Below are 15,125 nucleotides of genomic sequence, written 5' to 3' on the forward strand. Positions count from 1 at the left end.
TTGTAGCCACCCCCATGCACCACATAGCATTTATACTGGCCCAAATTCTTTCTCTTTGGAAGTATAAAAGTGCTAAGGAAATGGGTTCTTCAAGTACCTACTGGGAAGATTTGCTGTGACACACAGTTCTTTTTGTCTCCAAGGGCTCTGAGAAAGATTACCAGCTGTGGGCCAGTTCTGGTAAGAAAGAGGCCTCATACCCACTCATCGGTAAGTGTCAGGGAAAACCTAAGATGGGGTTGATTGGGTTCAAAACTGTAACTCTAAAGTCTCAAAGTAATAGCTGATCAGTCTTGAACTTAAATACCCTTAAAAATGAAAATCTCATGCAATATTTATTCATACATTTATTAACGAATTCCAAGCACTTACTCTATCCTGAGCACTAATAACATCTCTTCATTCAGCAACTTACGGTCTAGCTGGGGAGAGAAATGGGAATTTTTCTTCTTTACTTTTTTCACTTGACAAACAGACTTGTCTTGAAAACATTGATTTACCTCCCTACGTACTTACTTACTTAGGTATGAAAGCAACACAAACTGGAATTTTTTTTTCTCATACATTACTTTTCTTTTCTTAAGCTCTTTATTGGAATATAATTGCTTCACACTGTTGTGCCAGTTTTTGCTGTACAACAAAGTGAATCAGCTGTTATACATATATCCCCATATCCTCTCCCTCCTGCAACTCCTTCCCACCTTCCCTATACTTTTCATATTCCAGTCTTGAAGTCCTCTGATCCATTTCCTAACTACTAAGCAGTCTCTATTTTGTGAGACTCTTCTAAAATCCAGCCATGCCTCTGTACCCGAGTACATTTATTTAATAATCTGCTCTGTGCCCAAAACTTTTCTCAGCATCATAAAGAGAATGAGATAATCACAGTCAGATTCTTCAAGTCTTCACTGACTAAACCACCTGTACTTTGCTGTTTCTCAAGCTGTTTACCAGCATTGCTCTTGAGGTTTTTGATACGTAGATTCCATCTTTCCTACAATAGTTATTATATAATAGTTAGAAATAATAATAATATAATAATAGCTAAAAATAATCTAGCTTTTCTAAAGCTAGGAAAGACTTGCTTTTCTTAGATCAGCAAGTCTGTTCAGTGTGGTCAGTGAAAAAAGGAGGGAATAAAACAAAGGAAAGGACAAAACCTGTAGCAGAACTTGCAATACAGTAACGGTGACAATGATTTCTGCTAGAAATCTTAGAGCATTCCCTCTTTTTTCTTTTTTTAATCTCTTCAATAATCCTGTGAGGCTTTTACTCTTTCAAGTGACCTGAAGAACGTTTTCAAGTGATCTAGAAAATCTAATCAACTGAGCTTTTTCTATGATATGTATATTCCCAGTCTCAGAAATACATGGAGTCACCAAGCACCAAGCTGAGGACAAACTCCCCTCACCTATTTCATGTGTTTTTCTTGTTTAATGTTGACATTTTTGTAAAAGTCCACCAGCAATAAGGTGAAAAAAATCGAGTACTTAAATATATTTATTTTAATGAAATGCATTCATTTAAACAAAACCATGTAAATGACAATCTTTAGGCTTAGAACAGCTTCACGCACCGTGGCTGGCTCTAAGGACTCCTAAGAGCCTGGCCTTCATGATGCTACCTCAGCAGTCACCCTGAATGCATTTCCTAACCTGCTCTCAACTCACAGTTACGGATTAGCTCCTGGTTATCCTGGTGATTTGGTTGCATTTTATTGCTGTCATGGAAGCTTCTTTTGCTTTAAAGGATGGAAGTCACTGTGATTCTTGCTCTGAACAGAACGCTGACATTGCACTTATGTTAGATGAAAAGCAAAAGCAAGAGCTCCCCAAGTTACATTCAATAATAAATCAGAAACAAAAGAAAAGGAACTTTCCTTCTATTCTTAAAAAATGAAATCCACATCACAACACAGGGTCTTTGGGCATTCTATGGAGAGGAAGCAATGTAAAGCATGAAAGAGCAAAACAAATCCCTTGGCAGGCACCTCCTGAGGATTTCTGGTGTGGTTTTCCACTCTGTAAACACTGGTTTGCACTTTGCTTCCGGGTTTCCACCACCGCGCAGCCTTGCCTCTGATCACTGCCTCGCAGGAACCCCCCCCACGGAGGGAAGGCAGCAATGGGAGGGAAACATAAAGGCAAACCACCCCGCTGCTCTGGAATAGCTCTGGCTGTTGAACTGACAAAAGGAAATGAAAAATCTGTGTGTTAAACTGACATGTGTGAGAGAACAGTGATCAGAGCAATTCTTAACGTATATAGCCCAATCATTTTAAAAATATTAAGCACCAATGTTTATTCATATATTTACTTTGCTCCTTATCAGTCTATGTGAGGGTGAGCATTTCAAAGGAAGAACGTAAGGCTTGCCTGAGATGTACAATCTAGTGAGTGTCAAGGCAGAAACTAGAAGGCCTTCAATATTCTCAGATGGAAACACAACAAAAGTCAACATTGTGCAATGCAGGGATGGATATATACATTCCAAACCAAGCAAGGTGTCTCAAAACATTCTTCTCTTTACTATTTAAACTCATTTGCTTGGGCACCTGCTTTTTGCAGGGTGTCCCCCATGACAGTGCACATCCTACTCAGAAAGTACAGCCTTCTCTACCCAGAAGCCCCAGAAGAACAGCAGCCACACCAGTGTGGGGCACTTGCTCATGGTAAGGTAGGTTTGACTGTACCCATCATATCAGCCTGAATCTATATGTAGATTTTTCTCCACATAGGGCATGAATATCCATATGGAATTAAAATGAGCCATCTTCCAGCTACTGTGCTCCTGCAGCAGGGATCGGAGGACTCCACCTCTCCTTCTGCCCTCCAGGAGCCCTTCCCACTGCAGCAGGAGTCACAAGAGATCCAAGGCCGGTTTATCCTGAAACCCAAGCACACAGCCAGGAACCAAGCCAGGAATCAGCAGGGGAAAGGTGAGCCCCTTCCTTTCCTGCAAGTGTCTTCCCTTGGCTCTTGTCTCTCCTGCTGTAAACAAACTCATGACATACAGCCGATTCTCCATGTGGGGTTAAGGGAACCGTATAGGCAGGCCCCAATACCCACAGAATCAAGCTCAGAGAAACACCAAAGGTCTGAAATCAAGATCCAACTCACTTCCAGGAAGGTTTTGGCTTTTGGTTTTTTGGTTTTGTTTTGTTTTTTAATTCCTCCAGGTACACATCTCCCTTCTCTGTATCCCCAGAGCACTGCCTACATATAATTACATCTGTACGCATCTGTGTGTCTTATTAGAGTATGAGCTTCTTATGGCCTGGGAACACATGTTCCCCATGTTGTGTCTAGCATCTCGTGCCTTCACAGGAGGTGGTTAGATGACTGTATGGCTTAGAAAAGACTTCAAATCTATTCTGGACTTAGGCTGAAGTGGCTCTGGGGGTTCTGGTTAGAATTGAACTCTTAATTCTACCCCCACAGCAGTCTCATTTCCACGTTTGCTTCAGACCCAGGTTGCGATTGGAACTGAACGTTTATGGCTGGGGTTTTTAAAAATCTTCCCTCTTGCAATTTTCTCCCCCTACCATTCCAATAGTGTCTCACTAATATTTCTTTCTCTGAATAAAATGTTCTTAATTAATCTGGGAAGTACTGGGGCCAGAATAGAATTCCTACTTAAAGTATTTTTATTGTTATGATTGTTATTCTGTAAGCAAAAAGTTTCAAAAATTATATATTTTTTTTAATATTCAAACCCTAATCTGAGCATCAGGAAACACTAAACTACACCTTGCCAAGACTGTGTAAGAAAGATGAGGTTGTAAGGTTAGCTTGTTTACTAGTCTCCATATTTTTCATGGCTATAGCATATATTTTGATTGGTCACAGAGGCAACATGAACTTTAATGTACATTATGAGAGGTCCAACTAAGCCTGAAAGTATCTTTGAGAAAGTATAGGACTCAATGTCTATTTTGCTTTCTGTCTATGCTCATAGAGTAGCTGGATATATAGCTTTACAGCAAGGGATAGAGCACTCTTCTTAGGAGTATTCTTATTAAAGCTGAACAGTGAATGAATACAGTTGGAATACATGAGTACATTTGGATAGCTTTAAAAATAATACAGTCAGGTTAAGAATAGGGAAACCAGGTTGCATAAAACAACTCAACCTATCTAAACATGTATCTTAAACTTCTGTACATGTTAAGGTAGAAAAATCTCCTCCTGGATTTAAGAATGTATTTGCTTTCTTCATTCTCTCCTTTTAAAATGATGGAGGTATACATGCCAGGGCAGGAAGAGCCTAAGGTGGACTGGTGGCATTCGTTCATGACTGCACATCTGCAGGCTGCAAAATCAACTGAAGAATGGGGGTGGGGTCTGCTTTGCAGGGAGGAGACTGATGTCTAGGCTGCCTTAGGCTCTCTGAGGGGGGGGAAATTACCTCTGCTAAGGCTGCTATGAGCCATGTCTTGTGTTGAGTAGTACATTACATTATGTAGTTCAATGAAGTGTAGGTAGCATCATTTATGTTAAATTTGAGCAAACCAAAGCTCAAAGAGTTTAAAGTAACTTATCCAACTAGCTGGCAGAACAGGAGCCTTCTGGTTCTCTCATCCAGAACCAGAAGTGTTCCGTCCACATGAGTGGACATGGTGATGCACTCACTATGTCTCAGGAAAGCCAAGTGGATGGGCGTTTAAGGATATTTGGTAAAATGTTGCTCATCTGTTTATTTTCCTACAACTTGGCACCTCTGTTGACTTTTTTAGTTGGTTATTTCAGCAGGTTTTTTAAGTAAATGTTAAACAGGTTACTTAAGCAAATATCCAGAAAATACTCACAGTTAGGCAGTAGAAATGTTGAACTCAGCTTTTCATTGATGATCACTTTTTCTTTAAAAGCCTGTCTTCAGCTTTCCTTTGACAGGGGCCTGGGTAGCTGGGTAGGGTGTTACAGGAAGATGGCCACCTGGCATCTTACCATATAGCCAGCATTTAATGACTACTTCCCAAGGACCCTGACTTCAGAAAGTCATCTATAGAGCTGCCAGAGGGTTGTGGCCACCCAGAAGAGAGGTCCAGAAGCTGGCTGAGAAGTGGGGTCAGGCAGGATGTGTCATGACAGGCAGATCCTTTTGACGGGAGAAAGTTGACCATGGTTGGGTACTCAGCCAAACAGGAAATCTAAGAGTGGGAAGAAACCTACTACAACAGTAAATGATTACCAAACTCTGCTTGATTTGAATACCAAATCTTTTTAGCTTTTAAAATGAGATCTGACACCTGAATCCACTGATAACACTTAACATCAGGAAATTTGTATAATAGAGGTTAAGTGCCTCAGGACACAGTTAAGAGGCAGTAGATAGCACTGTCTGGGGAATCCTGTCACTGGGAGAATCAGTCCTGAGTCTAATCAAGCCTCTAAGTTTAAATACTGGGTTGCAGGATACGTTGAAGAAGAACACATGAACACCACAAGGATGCAAGTAGCCAATTTCAGAATGTGGGAAATTCTGTACAACAAATGACTCAGTTGTTCTCTCTTCCGGCCACTGCAATGAATATGCTGTAAAATGTAAACCGTGGAAATCAGGTTAAATAAACTACACTGCTATTCGTAATAATCTCACTTCTTCCTTAGATGCAGGCCAAAAGACAGTCAAGAAGAGTTCTGCCAAAAACTGGGCCTTCTGGCGGAGCTTCAGGTCTCGCCGGGACAGCCAGGGCCCAGCCCCACCGCCCACAAAGCCAACACCGCTCTTCGGAGTTTCTCTGGAGGATGTGTGCGATGATGACAGCCTGCCCACCCCAATCCGAGTAGGTCTCATTTTGGGCTTCTGCAGCCCTCCTGAGGAGGGGAGCTCTGAGAGATCACGTGTTCTCATCCAAATCCACCCTCAAATGGAGACGTCATTAGACAGCCCCTGGCTCTGACTGAGAAGTTTTGTTAACACTATTTCAAAGAATAGGATCTGATTTAGGTAGCGCAGAGTCATAAGGCAAATACAACATGGAAAAGATGTTCTTGGCCATTCCACTGGTTTCAGCAAAGACCCACCTGCACCTGGTCAGATCAACTGTAACGGGCTCTGTGCATATGAATCTCTGAAAACCCACCTCATCCTCATAGTCTCATCTCCTTCCTTGAACTCCATACAAGTCTCAAGTCTCCTTCAGCTGAGTCTACTCCACCTTACCACTCAAAACATCTCACAGAGATTTCATTTGTAATTCACATGCTTAAGCATAAAGATATCCTCTGGCAAATACGAATCATTTAATCCTGACAGAATGTGTCCAATGAAAGTCACAGAGTTTGGCCTCTGTTATCTCAAAGTAGTGTATTGAATTGTCAGTGTTAACATCTGTTCACGGTCCACTATCCCTCCAAGCACTGTCCTAGATGCAGGGATTCTTACGCTATCTATGAAGAAATGTATCACGCTATTAATAGGTACATGCTAGCTCCTACCCCAGTCCTTGCACCTTTCACAGCAAATTTGGGGCTAACTATGATAATTACCATCCCCACTTCATAAATGAAAAATAAAAAAGCCTCAATAAAGTATGTGCTGTGCCCATAGTCACACAGCAGATGAGTAGCATAACAGAGTTGAGTGCTTGGATTACCTGACTTCAACATCTGTTATCTCTCTACCCTGTAAGTACAGGACCTGAAGACACAGCAAAAGGAAATGAAAGACTGATGGGAAGGGAATGTGATCAGAGAAGGAGGAGAAGGGTTTTGAGCCTGTTTTAAGAGAGTGGAGGAAATACCAGAAGTAGAAATGGGGTGTACAGTCACGGAAAAAAGAAAAAACAAATGGGAAATGAGTATGGAAAAAGATTTCTACACTTAGGAAGGAGCATCTATATTAGGTAATAATGAGAAAGGAACAGTGGAGGAGGAGAGGATGATTCTACTAACGCCTCAAAGCAGAGAAGTTTGACTTAGTGTAAATTTACTAAAAAGGAAAATCTGATTAAGCAAGTGTGTCAAATGTTTCAGTGTATGAATGTAAAATGGATTGTTGGGTAGAAAATATATTTAGAGACACTGAAAAAAAATTTCAAATTGACTCCAGTCCTTGCAGCTCTAGCACTGTACCCTCATACACCTCAGCTCTGTCAAAAAGGGGGCAAGCTTGTGCTCTGAGCTTGTAGATATGAAATGCTGCACAGTTTTCTTTTTTTTTTCTCTATAGGATATACTTTACTTTATCAATCAAAAAGGGCCACTCACAGAAGGCATCTTCAGTAAACCAGGCGGTATAAAATCATGCAGAGCCCTAAAGGAGAAGATAAACTCTGGGGACAAAGTGAACTTGGATGAGGAATCCGTTCTTGTGGCAGCATCCGTCTTCAAGGTAGGGAAATTTCTAGCATTATCCACACAGAGTAACTCTGAAGCTATATGACTGGTCCTGCATCATGACTGCCCAAGAACCCTAACAGGCGTAATAGAAAAACACTTCACTCACCTCACCGGTTAGAATGGGGATCATCAGAAAATCTAAAAACAGTAGATGGTGGAGAGGGTGTGGAGAGAAGGGAATGCTCTTGAACTGTTGGTGGGAATGTAAATTGATACAGCCACTATGGAGAACAGTTGGGAGGTTCCTTGGAAAACTAAAACTAGAGTTCCATATGACCCAGCAATCCCACTACTGGGCATATACCCAGAGGGCACCATAATTCAAAAAGACACATGCACTCCAATGTTCACTGCAGCACTATTTTCAATAGCCAGGACATGGAAGCAACCTAAATGTCCATCAACAGATGAATGGATAAAAAAGATGTGGTACAGGGAGTCAAGGAAGGGAGGGAATACGGGTATATGTGTATAAAAACAGATGATTAAACCTGGTGTACGCCCAAAAAAATAATAAAAAAATAAATAAATAAAAAATAAAACAACAATTTGAATATAAAAAAAAAAGATGTGGTACACAGATTGAAATGAGTCAGAAAGAGAAAAACAAATATCGTATATTAACATATATATGCGGAATATAGAAAAATGGTAGAAATCAACCGGTTTGCAAGGCAAAAATAGAGACACAGATGTAGAGAACAAACATATGGACACCAAGTGGGGAGGGTTGGGGGGAATGAACTGGGAGATTGGGATTGCCATATATACATTACTAAGAAAAAAAATACCAAATTGTACACTCTAAATATATGCAGTTTATTGTATGTTAACTATATCTCAATAAAAGTTCTTAAAAAAAAGAAAACTTCACCAAGTCAGAATTGGAGGAAGCTACTTTGGGTGTTAAAAGCCCCACATGTTAGATATACTTTCCTTTTTCATCACACAACACCCTCCCCCATTTACTCCTGAACACTCTATGCAAAAGAATAAAAATAATAAATGTCAAAACACACACTTATACACACAGAGTGTTTACCAAAACAAGCTTCCTGCTTGTAATGACTTCCTCGCCACTAATGAAGGCAAAGTTCATAGTAAAGAAAATTCATATTAAGCTTTTGGAAACAGTTACAGAAGTTTACCACAGTAAGTAAACATTTGCCTTACCATAAATCAAAAAATGCTCAGTGAGGCCACTGAAATCGCTGACCATTTCATCTTCCTTCCCCTGTCTCTCAATGCCTTTTACTTTAAAGTTAGTGTAGGGATGACTCCACCCTTAGTTCCTCCTTTTTCCTCCTTGTACCACCTTTGGCATCCTTTGTTAATACTTGTTATGTTTAACCCACCACCTGCGGTTATAGTTACATGGTAACCAGCTCCTACCCACGTGCCTTTTCCTATAAATCTGACTTTTAAAGTGGGTGCAGCAGTCAAAATCAGTTTGGAATTCTGAAAATTCAATAGATTCATACAAAAATAGATTGAGTTTGAAATGATACAGCTGAATTACAAGTGTCTAGTTACATTCTACTTGTTAGTAGCTCTGAACAAAAATATGTTAATGTAGTAAACAGGTTATTAAAATTATCTTAGGAACTCAGTAACATGTGGTCTTTCCCTGTCCCCTATTACTGTTCGGTCATAATTCAATTATATGATAAAGTGCGACAGTTTAGAAATGACTTAGAGTTGACTGCTACTACACTCGCACCATAATAATACACACTAGGTAGGCAAACAGCAAGCTAAGTGTTGCCCTCTGTAAGGTACACACATGGAACTGACTTGATTTTCTAGCAAGAGTTAGTAGGCTCTTACCTATTTCCATGTTATAAGCACAGACTAGCAAGAGGGTGGCTACTCATGGGTACGGTTCTTAGACATTCCCAAAGTTTTCTCTTCCTAAAGTTGACGGACCTTGGTGGGATCAGACTTTGCAGCCTTGACCTTGATGATACCACGTGTCAAACTAACCAGAGAGTTGGCCTCAATCAGAAATGAATGTATCATGCGTACCGCACCGAGTTTGCCATTAAACTTTCTGTAAACAGAGGTCCAACAGCAGATACCCTTGGCATATTCTGCATGGGTCATGTTCTGGCTTAATGACACTCAGCCCCACCAGTGGACTCTGCAGCACAGGGTCCAGGAAAGAGAGGAGACACACACTCCAAGTGCATGCAGTTTGGTACACATGAGGCAAAGGCCCTGCTGCACCCTCCCAGACTCCCAGAACCAGCCAAAGCTGGAGTGCTGCTTCTCTCCAAAGACACTGGGGTCACTCCGTAGGAAACAGTGAAGAACTTAAAGACCGTGAGTGGGTATTGTATACCAATAACACAGTGAAGGTTTGAGAGAACTGAGACTTTGTCCGTTGTCTTCACTGCTCTATCCCCAGTACTCAGCAGAGTGTCTGGCACAAAGAGTAGCTCAATAAGTATCAGAACAAGTGGACAGTTACTGGATTATAATCATGATAGTTGCCTAGAAGCACTTCCTGGACAAACTACTACTAAGAGAAGTCGGGCTATATATTAAGATCAGTGGAAGCAAGGTGTGCCTTTGAAACTAGCAAGGCAATGCAATAATTTCCCCTCAGTCTTGCACAGAAGATTACAACTTCATAAATTTTAATGGGCCCAATTCTATGATATTAAGACTTGTTCCTCAGCCCTCTAAAGGGTCAAATTTTCCAGGCCTCCACTTGGCAAACTTACATTTGCATATCACTAGCCTGATACTCAGAGGCCTGAAGCTGCTATATATCTAAATTTTTAATTTCCTTTTTTTAGGAGGATGTGTTCCATTCAAGGAGGTGTAAGAGGTAACATGTAGTTACCCACTGGGGATTTTGATATATTTCAACACCTGCTGCTTAGAAGTCTGCAGAACAAACTTTTATATAGTTATAAAAAAAAGGAAGACTGAAACTATTATTAGAGTAGTTTTTTCCCAAGGAGCACACATACCTCAAGTCAGAAAGCCCAGTTCTCTCTTAAGATGCAAGAGCATGTGGGAGTGTGTTTTTTGGTTATTTTTTTGTTTCAGAACTTCTCTTGCTTGAATTAAGAGCAAGCACTGTGTCTAAAGTAAACAAGCAAAATGGGTATGTGCATTTCTTTTCAAAAAACTAATACGATTTAGGATGAGCTATCACCAGACCTTGTCAGTTTGTGCTACTGTGCTAACGTGTACACAAAGAGTAAGTTCCAGGGTCTTAGAAGGGGCTTTAGCTTCACTCTCTCTACAGCCCAGACTCTACTTTTATGCTTCTAATTTCAGTTGCAGAAAATCCAAGCAATGCTTCTGGATGTGCAAGTCTGTGGAGAATCAAAGCCAAGCTCTGTGTGGATCACAGTTTGTGTAGTTGTGAAGGAAATGGGCATTGAACTCAATTTTTCAACTAAATGTTTTCTCTGTAATTTCTCCAACATATTTAACTTAAGATTAATATATATATATTTTTATCCACGTAAGGATTTTCTTCGAAATATCCAAGGAAGTATATTTTCGGCCAGTCTCTATGATAAATGGCTTGGTGTTATTGACCAGGGGAACGAGGAGGAGAAAATAGCTGCAGCCCAGAGGTAATGATGCAATAATTACTCAACCCTGTTCACACCTCAAAAATGCAACCAACATACTCTCAGGAAAATCTTAGCTTATAGTTTACAGCTTTGTCCACTAAAATAATGACCAATGTCAAAGGGTTCCACTTGATCCTAACCATGGCAGCCAGTATAAAAAATAGACACATGCCTTACTGCTGATATTGAATTTGTGTTTTTCTCCTAATCTTATTAATATGGAATCCTTGACCCTTTTATACCTTCTAAATACATGAAACTGCTGGAGATGAAATCCACTGGTCTAAAAAGAGATGCTAAAGGACCAATCTGCCAGGGGTATTTGATTTTAACTTTGTCAAACACATAAGTAACCAGAGGAGTTCTTATCTGGATCAGGAATTAAATTCAATGAAACATTTTTGTATGCATTCACGCCTGCAACTCTGTGAGAGTGGAATGTGTACATAGTATACAAAGAAGTCCTCTATTTTCTGTCTTTGTATTTCCACTTCCTAAGCAAAATGACTTGTTTTATTTAGAAGTGCATTCTTCTGCCTTTAGTCTTTTAGGCCAGCTGCCAAGAGCTAATGTAGTTCTCTTGCAATACCTTTTTGGAGTGTTACGCAACATTGAGCAGAATTCCTCATCCAATCAGATGACAGCTCACAATTTATCAGTGTGTATAGCCCCAAGCATTCTTTGCCCACCTCATTCTGGCAGCTCAGCATTAGAAAACGACTTCAGAAAAAAGGTAATAAGATCTCTCATTTTTATGCCTTATGGGAAGGGGTCCCCGCTTTCAACCTGAAGTTTGTGGTATTAACTCTGATGGACCAGTTTTTTAAAGTGCACATTTTAATTACACTCCCCTGGAGTGGCAGAGTCCTTCTCTGGTGGGATATGGGAAGGTGGGCTATTAAGCGGGAAGCTGAGAGCAGTTGAGTCACTTCTCCTTTTCCATCTAGGAGACCCAAACAATAGAAAGATGAGAGTAGGATGATATGATAGAAAAGAATCTGGGCTTTGAAGTCTGAGAGCCAAGGTTCAACTCTCAGCCTAATCACTGAAGGATGTGTAAACTTGGGCAAAGTTTCCAAGCCATGGTTTCATCATTACATAGTGATGCCAACACCTTGCGGCTCCGGTCACTGCTGGCACATCCTAGGTGGCTCGGGCAACGTGAGCACCTGTGGCTCCACACATGCTGGCCTCCCGCTGGCTCGTTCAGAGAAATACTTGGCTGCTATTTCACCTCCACTACAGGATGAAGAAACTAGTAAAAGATTTCAGAACATCCTAACAGAGCCACAACATGCCTAATAGGATCACAGCTCTTCCCCCAAGCTTACCCAGAGCAAGCATGAGGCAAGGCAATGCAGTTAGACAAGCAGACATGTTTTCTCTCCAGCTGCTTCCTTCTTTCACAAAAAACCACTGAAATCTCTGCTTCCCATATTTCAGATATTTCTTAACTGAAGTAAACCACACAAGTTTTTCTGTATTGGATACTTTATAAATTTTAATAAGATGTTATATATAAATTATATCTCAATAAAACTGGAAAAATTTTTAAATAAAAATAAATAAAATTTAATAAGAGAATATACACCTTGGCCCCAAACATTCTATGTGGGTTACTTGAAAATTATCCTAGTATTAAAGACGTAACCATCATTACAAAAATGTTCGCTATTTAAACTAGCCCACAAATTATAACTTTAGCCCACTGATTGAAAGAATTTTAAAATCTGTGCCCAAAGTCCTCTTGAAAGTATTGGTTATTTCTTAGAGAAAACTGGTTTATAAATATGTATGTGTGTGTGTATATATATATATATATATATTTAATCAAGTCTGAATTTCTCTCAGGATTATTTTGCTTTTTTGTTAGAGCCAAGATTCATATATGAAGTGTGATTTACCACTATGCCATATGTAAAATAATACCTTGTTTTTGGCCCTTTTGTGTAACAGATTTCTTTTGTACAATTTCTCATTGAAAACTGCCTCAAGATATTTGGAGAAGATATCACTTCCCTCTTTGAAGAGAGCTCAATGAGTTGTGATAGTAGTGATATCACTGACAGCCGTGAGAAGGCTGCAGGTACTGTGAATAATTTAACTGGCCTTGATGAGAAAGACAGCAAGGCTGCCAGGGGTCACGGCAGATCCTTAGACTGTGCTGTCCTGGAGCCTAAAGCACATCCCAAGGGCAACGATTTCCATGTGCTCCAGGTCAGGTGAGGTTTCACACTGTTGTGAGAGCAAAGAAAGGATGAGACAGATCTAACTGCAAGAAGTTGCAAGCACAGCATTAGGAGACATCACGGTATAATACAGCATTTGGTTTTTCAAACAAAACTTTAAATGGGACTGATATATGTATCACATGTGCTCTGGTTGAAACCAGAGTGAGAGGCCCAGAGCACTGCTTGGTTTATTCCCCTCTCTCTCCTTTTTCTGGTCAGTGGTTCCTGACGTACCACAGGTACCCCGTGTCTTTGAAATAGGTTGAAAAGAACCAGCATCACTGAGAGAAAAAGGACTTGACTTCACGTCAAACAGCCTTTCCAGACTATAACCTCATGTGCCTCTATTTACCAGCTGCGTTAACTTCAGCCAGTTATTCTAGCTCAGTTTCAGTTTCTTCGTCTCTAAAATGTGAATAAAAATAATGTCTAAATCTTAGGATTATTGAAAAGATTAAATGAAACAATGGATGTAAAATAAATTTGTAAAAAAGCAATTAATGGGGCCAGTAGACGTTTCCGTGAGATCAGAGCTAGTTCTAACTGAGCCTAGCTAATCACAGCTAACGGATAGCAGTCCATTTTATGCGGCAGCATTTAGATTCAGAACCTGAGGACATGTGTCATGCGTTCCTTCATATTTTTCACATTTCTTGGTTTTATGACATTTACCTCACTGCTTTGAGGAAACCGTTAGGAAAAGCCATTTAATCAGGCATTGAGATGAGCCTAATATCAGAGAAGATGCTTATACTTAGATAACTGTTTGTTTTTCATTTCATCAGTGACAACAGAACAACCTCTTGAATCCAAGCCAGTGAGAGAGACAGTGATTTACAAAAAGGCACAACTGCAGGATGATGCCAAGACCCCGCCTAGCATGGGTCCACCCAGCGACGTGTCTATAACTTTCTAAGTCCCCGAAGGTTATAATCTCCATAATCACACTTGACCCTTCCTTTTCCTCTCTTTAGCGACCTGTCTACAATTTGCAAAGTCACTGAAGATTAGAATTCCCCATAATCACACCTGACCCTTCCTTTTTGTGTATTTCCTATAATACCTCTTTTGAATTTTATTAAAGGCTTTTTCTGCATCTATTGAGATGATCATATGGTTTTTATCCCTCAGCTTGTCAATATGTATCACATTGATTGATTTGCGTATCGTGAAGAATCCTTGCATTCCAGGGTATTCATGGAATACTTGCATTCATGGTATATGATCTTTTTAATGTGCTCTTGGATTCTGTTTGCTCGTATTTTTTTGAGGATTTTTACATCTATATTCATCAGTGATATTGGCCTGAAATTTTCTTTTTTGGGTGACATCTTTTTCTGGTGTTGGTATCAGGGCGATGGTGGCCTCGTAGAATGAGTTTGGGAGTGTTCCTCCTTCTACTATACTCTGGAAGAGTTTGAGAAGCATAGGTGTTAGCTCTTCTCTAAATGTTTGATAGAATTCACCTGTGAAGCCATCTGGCCCTGGACTTTTGTTTCTTGGGAGATTTTTAATCACCATCTCAATTTCAGTGCTTGTCATTGGTCTGTTCATATATTCTATTTCTTCCTGGTTCAGTCTTGGCCCCAAATAGTCAAAGCAATCTTGAGAAGGAAAGATGGAGCCAGAGGAATCAGGCTCCCTGACTTCAAACGGTACTAAAGGCTACAGTGATCAAGACAGTATGGTACTGGCACAAAAATAGAAACATAGATCAATGAACAGAATAGAGAGCCCACAGATAAACCCACGCACATATGAGCACCAAAGGAGGCAAGAATATACAATGGAGAAAAGACAGCCTCTTCAATAAGTGGAGCTGGGAAAATTGGACAGCTACATGTAAAAGAATGAAATTAGAACACTTCCTAACACCATACACAAAAATAAACTCAAAATGGATTAACGACCTAAATGTAAGGCCAGACACTATAAAACTCTTAGAGGAAAACACA

The 15,125-nt window shown here is 40.1% G+C and overlaps 1 protein-coding gene across 1 annotated transcript in view; it reads left to right on the forward strand.

Moving 5' to 3' along the window:
- LOC130834485 (rho GTPase-activating protein 20-like) overlaps positions 1–14,200 on the forward strand; it is a 29,225-nt gene extending 15,025 nt beyond the window's left edge. Inside the window, exons 7-13 of the mRNA XM_057704629.1 lie at positions 144–210; positions 2,738–2,938; positions 5,610–5,785; positions 7,174–7,335; positions 10,830–10,939; positions 11,483–11,672; positions 12,896–14,200. Of these exons, the coding sequence (XP_057560612.1) occupies positions 144–210; positions 2,738–2,938; positions 5,610–5,785; positions 7,174–7,335; positions 10,830–10,939; positions 11,483–11,672; positions 12,896–13,165 (1,176 nt within the window). The 3' untranslated portion in view covers positions 13,166–14,200. The remainder of the gene's footprint in view (positions 1–143; positions 211–2,737; positions 2,939–5,609; positions 5,786–7,173; positions 7,336–10,829; positions 10,940–11,482; positions 11,673–12,895) is intronic.
- The last annotated feature ends 925 nt before the right edge of the window (positions 14,201–15,125 follow it).

This window comes from Hippopotamus amphibius, chromosome 13 (assembly GCF_030028045.1).
Source record: "Hippopotamus amphibius kiboko isolate mHipAmp2 chromosome 13, mHipAmp2.hap2, whole genome shotgun sequence".
In the NCBI taxonomy this organism is placed as follows: domain Eukaryota; kingdom Metazoa; phylum Chordata; class Mammalia; order Artiodactyla; family Hippopotamidae; genus Hippopotamus; species Hippopotamus amphibius.